Source organism: Malus domestica, chromosome 06 (assembly GCF_042453785.1).
Source record: "Malus domestica chromosome 06, GDT2T_hap1".
In the NCBI taxonomy this organism is placed as follows: Eukaryota; Viridiplantae; Streptophyta; class Magnoliopsida; order Rosales; family Rosaceae; genus Malus; species Malus domestica.
The window spans coordinates 23,358,276-23,365,193 of record NC_091666.1 but is presented as its reverse complement, the minus strand read 5'-3'; the positions used below and the strand labels follow the sequence as shown (position 1 = coordinate 23,365,193).

General features: G+C 39.3%; 1 protein-coding gene across 1 annotated transcript; it reads right to left on the bottom strand.

The window, feature by feature from the left end:
- Positions 1–1,682: 1,682 nt before the first annotated feature.
- LOC103437614 (endoglucanase 6-like) lies at positions 1,683–6,267 on the bottom strand. The gene is made up of 9 exons (XM_008376096.4): positions 5,761–6,267; positions 5,277–5,489; positions 4,712–4,912; positions 3,919–4,008; positions 3,632–3,796; positions 3,206–3,490; positions 2,730–3,078; positions 2,576–2,632; positions 1,683–2,471 (listed from the first exon to the last, which is right to left on the bottom strand). Exons 1-9 carry the CDS (start codon positions 5,962–5,964, stop codon positions 2,173–2,175), a joined length of 1,863 nt encoding a protein of 620 aa, XP_008374318.3. The 5' UTR covers positions 5,965–6,267; the 3' UTR covers positions 1,683–2,172.
- Between the last annotated feature and the right edge of the window lie 651 nt (positions 6,268–6,918).

Here is a 6,918-nt window from a genome sequence, read left to right as displayed (position 1 = left end):
TTAGTTTACAAAATTTTATCTGCAAATTTAGTCTTTCTAAAATTACCTATGTACTAATTATCGTACACTTATCAATTTGTGGGACTTGGATTTACATGTATTTAAAATAATGATCATCTCGATGGTTTTAGATAAAAAAAGAAAGGACTAATTGTGAAAAAAAGTTAAGTGCTTGTTAACTGTTTACAACAAAAAAATAGCTTGCACAAAAAATAATAATATGAAGGTACAAGACAATAAGGTGGAGAAGAATACAAAATACAAGCTCTTTTTTTTTTGTGGGGTACATAAGGGCGTAGAAGACCACAAACTAATTCAATAATTACTACAAACAGTTAGAGTCTTAGAGACTCCACTCATATCATCGAATAAGTGAGCCCCAATCTATTCAGTTAGATTCTTAAAATAATGGTACGTAAAATTCAGATTATAACACCAATTGGCAAGTTTGTCCGTCGTAACATTTTTCTCCCCGATAGATATGAACCAACTCGCAATCCACTAGGCATACCAATAAAAAAAATACAAATTTTTGGGCAAAGTTTAAATTAACCTATTCGACTATTAGGGCAAGTTCTTGCTTAGTGGAGGAAGTGCTTTGAAAGGAAGTTTCAATACAGGAAATCGAACTACATGTAATGCATCAGAAGGAATTTGTTAAAAAAAGTTAAGTACAATGGAAAAGATGTTTCTACAAAAAGAAAGGGGTGTGATATCCACACACCCAATTTTACTTCTCACACACCCTTCTAATTTTCGACCGTCAGATCAGATAAATTGAAGAAGATCAACGGATATAAATTAACAAGGGGTGTGTGAGAAGTAATTTGGGGTGTGTAGATAGCACACCCCAAAAGAAATTGTTAAAAAGTAGATTTGCAGAACTTTAATGCCTTTTTGTATGTTGAGTTGAGTGTTCTTTTTTTTTTTCTATCTTTTTATTGCCTTTTATAGAACAAACTTTCCTTCAAGTTGAAGCCTTTCCTTTTCAGATTATTACTGTTGTTAGAGGAAGTTTTTTCGTCTTCCAGTTCAAGCTTTTATCCTCCTGAAACTACCACACCGTCATCAGAAAGCATCTTTCTTCAGCAAAACCCACTAATTTACTTCCGTTCAGTGTGAAAGAGAGTTTTTTAGCCGCCCACGATGTTACGTCATAAAGCACTTTTGAAAGATGGGCCTGCACACTGTTCCTTTTCCTAAGCTTAAATACCCATTAAGCTATTCGTTAAAAGCCTAGCAGGTTGGGCCTTAAGATAGGCCCAATACATAATTTTATTCCAAACATACATCAGTTGTAACCCTAGTATGTTTGATGCTTTGTCTGCTAAATTCAGTCATCACCCATATCCCTTTCGCTGTAACCGGCGAAGAGAGTATTTATCTCACTTCATGTCACTGCGCTGCCCATTTCTATCCTACATTGTTTTTGGAGTACCACTAGACTCGAGGGACGTGGGGTAAAATGATAGGGGGGTTGTAAGTACTAAATTATGTCGGCTGCAGAAGTTTAAGATCAAGTCATACAAAGTTCAGAGCAACAATGTCAGTGCCAAGCATCAGATATGAGTATGGCACCGACGTTGGGACACGCCTTTTGCTGATCTTCGATGCCTGTTCCGATCAGTATTTACTCAACGTTGTCTGAAATGGGGTTGCTGAGTTGGTAGATAGACCCAATGTAATTTGCACAAACTATATTCCACTCAAACAATGTTGCAAAGCTTACAACATTCACAACACAAAAAGGTAAAAAAAAAAGCAAAAGGACATCCAAAGCTGCTTTGAAGTACAAAGAAACAAGACTTCTTGAAACCAGTTGAGAGAAGTCATTTTTTCTCAACCCCCTCAAACTCTCACTCACGTTTTAACTGTAACTCTCTCTCGAAACCTATCTGTAATAATAACCCTACTGAAAGTCGAGGTGAAAGAGGATGAGCACACATTTTAAACCCGTCTCGTCACTCCTTTCTTCCCCAATCTCCATACTTATTTTCACCTAAACTTCTTCTAAAAAGCCTATGCAGATCCCAATCATAAGTAGTATTTGCAAAGGAATAAAAAGGACTTGTTTCTTCTGGTCTGCATTCGTATAGCTGCACAATTCTTACATTCCGATCCCAGAAACTGTGTGAACCTCTCTCCTTTGTTTCATGGAGCTTTTTTCCTTTCTTATGCTAATGAGTAGCTTGAGACCAAGACATTTGCTGGAGAAGCAGAATGGATGTAGACAAACTCCATGCTCTTTCCTGCCGGTAAAGAGTTGATCCATGATGGGAAACCATAGGAATTGCCGTACTTTGTTACGCCCCAAATAGGACCGTAAAGTTTGGAGACGGAAAGTTTGAGGTTTGTGAGTTCCTTGGCAGACTTGTTGGTCACAATGGCGGAATATCTGTAGTAAGTCACTCCCTTGGAAATCCAAGAAGTTGTTTTCCTCTGCGATATGGCAATTGGGCTCGAAGATGGAGCTACAGAAAAAGCAACTCATTTCAGATCACTTTCCGACAATTCATGTTAACATAAAAGAGGCTGCGAATGTAAACAAAGTTTCCTCAGAGAAGTCATATAATACCTGGAGAAGCTGGAGCAACTTCAGGCAGTGGAGCTGCTTTTGGTTGAGTGGTAACCACTGTATGAATATTCAGTACATCAATTACCATTACAAAGACAAAAAAAAAATAAAATCGATAAGCCTTAGAAACATCGAATACAGTCAGTATATGTACCTGGTAGGAGCTGGTTATACCCGCCATGGCCAGCATTTAGGCGTGCCAATATACCGAGAAGGGGAGCATTGTTGTAGGTAGCAGGTTCTGTCTGCTCATAGTTGTCTCTCTGATCAGCAAAGTTGTCATAGGCATCAGGTCCACCGACAATAGCGCCCGTAAGCAGATTGGGGTCACTAGCTTTCCGGCTGAACCAAGTGGCATAGCCTCCCCTGCAGCTCACAAATGATGAGTCCTTCTTGTAGGAAACAATTGAGGAAGCCCTATGGTGGACTTGTTGAGGGTAGTTGTTTCCGTAGCCAACCATGTAACTAGTGGCTCTCGGGTTGTCTCCAAGAATGTAATCCACCTGAGAATTTTGACAAAAACATAGCATCAAATTACATGGTTTTACAAAAAAAAAAAAAAAAAAAAAAAAAAAAAAAAAAAACAATGTGTTGGATGATTCAATACGAGCATGTTTTTGGATGAATTACCTGAGATTTGGCGAATGATAGGAGCTCGTTGGGTGCCACATTGCCAGAAGCACACTGAATTGTACTCCTGGAAGATGTGAGATAGTCGGAGTAGACGGTGGCCAAGAAGGAGGCACTGGTGACAAACTGCATATTATTCCACCTCTGGCGGTAAATTAGGCCACCGGGAGTCTTCTGTGCGTTTTGGCTCCCCTTACCAACGCATGAACACATGAAGTACTCAGCCTTCTGTTGGTACTTCTGAAACACTGCTGTATGACTACCTGCTTTGCCTTGCATTAAAAACTGCCAACCAAGAAAACACAAACCAATTAGTTGTCTCCCCACTATAAATGCAATTTACAATTCATTTGTAAAAAAACACATAGATATCAACATCCGATTGGTTTAGTGACATGCAGTCTCTGCAATATCGAAGAGTAGTACCTTGGCGACAAGGGTTTGGACACCGGGATACTTGACATCCCAACCGAACTCGGTCATGCTCCAACCGGTTCCTCCCATGGAATCACCATTGTTTCCGAGGTAGTCCAAGTAGTACTGGTTGTTACTTGCCTGGAACAACCAAGCAGCAGCCCACAGCAACTCATCCTGCGCAACAACAAATAATAATTTTCAACACCCAACCAAAATTAGATATGAAATGGAAGTAGCTTAATGGGCTGTTCTTGGGCCTGAAATGATAAAAGCCCAATAAGGGCCCAATAACGTACATTGTAGCCACTGACGGATTGGTAGTACTTTTGGGCCACGGTGATGCTGCTGTCATATTTGCCCCTGTACTTGTCCGCAAAATCAAACAGCTGAAAAGTAAACGAGCGTAAGATCAGTGGCAACTTTAGTAAATATAATAAAACAGTGAGGGTATTAAGGGAATCTAATTATGCATGTCTAAGGAAGGCCGTGCAGCACCGACAAAAATCGCACGTCACACTGGGCTGTAGCAACTTCGAAACCGATGTTTAAAACTTTTTCGATACGGTTAATGTTTAAATAAAAATATTCAAAAAATAATAAAAATATCGACATTTTAAATACTGGTCCCCAACTAACAAAAAGTAAGCCGGAAACGTAACTGCCTAACTACCACGACAGTTGGCCATCATACGCCGGTCCCGCGCCAAAAGCATCAGACCCGAAGTATCTGCCTTCTGCCTAGTGCTTGACCCAAAAAAAAGAAAAGTATCTGCCTACAACTTCTCAGCGGCACGATGCCGCAAATGCCTAACGTACGCCGCTTGAACCGGCATTGCGATTAGTGGTCCCACCACAGAAAAGTACAATCTTTTTAGACCAAAGGGACCAAATTCAAGTTAGTTAATTATTTGGAAAAACATTAAAACTCACTAGTGGTTAATTATACACTATAACGTTGTGTTTATCCTACACGATTACTAAGATTCAAACTTCAGTGCAAAAAACGTGTCTTAATCAACTTGACTAAATTCAGTCTGATATTATGATTTATTTAGTTTGGGGAAGTACAAGTATAATAGTGGAACGGACCTGATACGCGTGGCTGAGGAGCTCGCGGGAGTATGCGGGGTTGGAGCGGCGGAAGACAATGGAGGCAGCGGCCATGGCGGCGGCGGTTTCTCCGGCAAGATCGGACCCGGGATTGCTGGGGCTGATCTTGTAAGCCTGGCGGTTAGTGGTCATATCCTCCGGCCTTTGCCAACAGTAATGGTCAGTGTTTCCATCTCCCACCTAATCACAAAATTAACACATTAAACACAAAAGCTAAAAACATCATATATTAATGAAAAAAAATAATTTTGGCATTTGGATTGGTCCATATACCATTAAAAAAAAAATTAATGAAAATGAATTAAAAGTTTTCAATTTTAACAATAAAAACAAAATAAAAAATAAAAAAATAGTACCAAGATTGATTTTTTAATATAAAAATATATTTTTTCGTTAAAATAAACAGTACCGAAAGCTTTTCGTTCAAATTCTCTTAAAAAAAAACTCAAAAGTTATGATCTTTTTACTAAAATAAAGCTAATTAAAAATTATATTTTTCTAGTTAGGGAAAGTGGAAAAGTTGAGGACTTGGGGAGGAAGGTACCTCGCCATAGAGGACATTGGGTTCAGGGTGGGCTTTGATGAAGTAGTCAGTGCCCCATTTGACGGCATCCATGGCATGGCCGAGCTCGCCGCTTGCAGCCATTTGGCTGCCGTACTCGATTATACTCCAGGACATCATTGTCACTGTGAAGGCCATGGGAAGCCCAAACTTCACATTGTCACCTGCATCATAGTACCCTCCCACCAGATCCACCTGCAAATTCCAGACCAAAGGTTAAATTTTATGAAAAATTATCAGCTGGGTAAATTTGACTGCAACATTTTGCCATAACCCAGTTGGAAGTTTGAGTTTTTATGAAAAATCATGAACGGGGTAATTTAACTACAAAACCCAGTTGGGATTTCAACTCAAAGATTGAAATCTATACGCAAAACGATGAAATGGGTAAACAAACCGCACATTTTACAACAAAACCCAGTAATTTTTTTTTTTACTGGAAGAGTGATTAGAATTTAGAACTTACCCCATTGGCCTTGCCATCATACAAGCCAGAATTGGATCTCCAAGTGACTCTCTGGTTGGGGGGAAGAAACCCAGATCTCTGAGCTTCAAAGAACAGAATGCTGTTGCTAAGAGCCTGCCCGTAGTCATGGCCGGCCAAAGCAAAAGGAAAACAGAGCAGCAGAAGCAGAGGAGCCATGGAAACCACCCTCACAAATTTCTCCATATCAGCAGTAAGACACAAAAGAAAAGGCAATGTGCGGTGGTTTATCAGCTAAAATTTCTGTTAAACCAGCAGAGAGAGAAGAAGGAGAAGGAAGAGGAGAGGGTGGAGGGAATGGGAATGGGAAGGAGCACAATGGGCCTCTATATATTGTGGGAGGAAGGAAAAGTGCAAGTGCCCAGAAATTAGTATGGACCCAAATTTTATTTTATTTTTGGTTAATTAATTTTGAATAATTTCAGATTATTTCTCTTTTCGAGGGGCTGAAAATAGTTGGGAAAAGAACAGAGCCATGTGGGTGTTCCCGGCCCTTTATTCGGAAGGCCGGTGTGTATTTATTGTAGGTGTGGAATGGAAAAAGTTACTGCATATAATGAAGATAAAATTTGGAAAAAAAAAATGTAAAAAACAAAAAAATGGAAATATTTATTTAATTTTAATTAAATTACGACATCAGTCACTTAGTACTACGGTGATATTCTTCTTCACTTATAAATATGAGATTTTAAGTTCGATTCTAAAAAAAAAACGAATTTGAACTATGTTATTTCTAACCCATTATAAAACAAAACCCACATCTTCTTTAATAGTGCAAATAATATCTTTTGTTCAAAAAATAATAATAAATATATTACGACTTCTGGGCAGGTCACTGAGGTTGGGAATTACCAAAACAAGACAGTGGTTTGGGAAGCTGCAGTCGAAGAGTCAAAGACTCAAAAAGGTTTCAGTTTCTGTCCATCGGGATGTCCCCACTTTTAAATGTCCATTTTGCCCCTGGTGTTTTATCTGGTGTGTTGGTCGGTCCGGGTACTATAGCCCTTTCCACAACTTGTTTTCCACCGATTTGCCCAAGGACGAGGAGATCTCCATTGTCCCTAGTCTGGTAACAATTTTTGCAACTTTCCTTGCCGACGGATATTTGTGCTTTGTCTCACCACATTGATCTTTTTTGAG

Excerpts from the sequence above, each read along its gene's own strand:
- LOC103437614 (XM_008376096.4), bottom strand. The coding sequence starts at position 5,964 with ATGGAGAAATTTGTGAGGGTGGTTTCCATGGCTCCTCTGCTTCTGCTG. Across the intron at positions 5,490-5,760 it reads ATGATGGCAAGGCCAATGGG|GTGGATCTGGTGGGAGGGTA; the intron begins GTAAGTTCTAAA and ends TGGAATTTGCAG. Across the intron at positions 4,913-5,276 it reads CCAATGTCCTCTATGGCGAG|GTGGGAGATGGAAACACTGA; the intron begins GTACCTTCCTCC and ends TTTTGTGATTAG.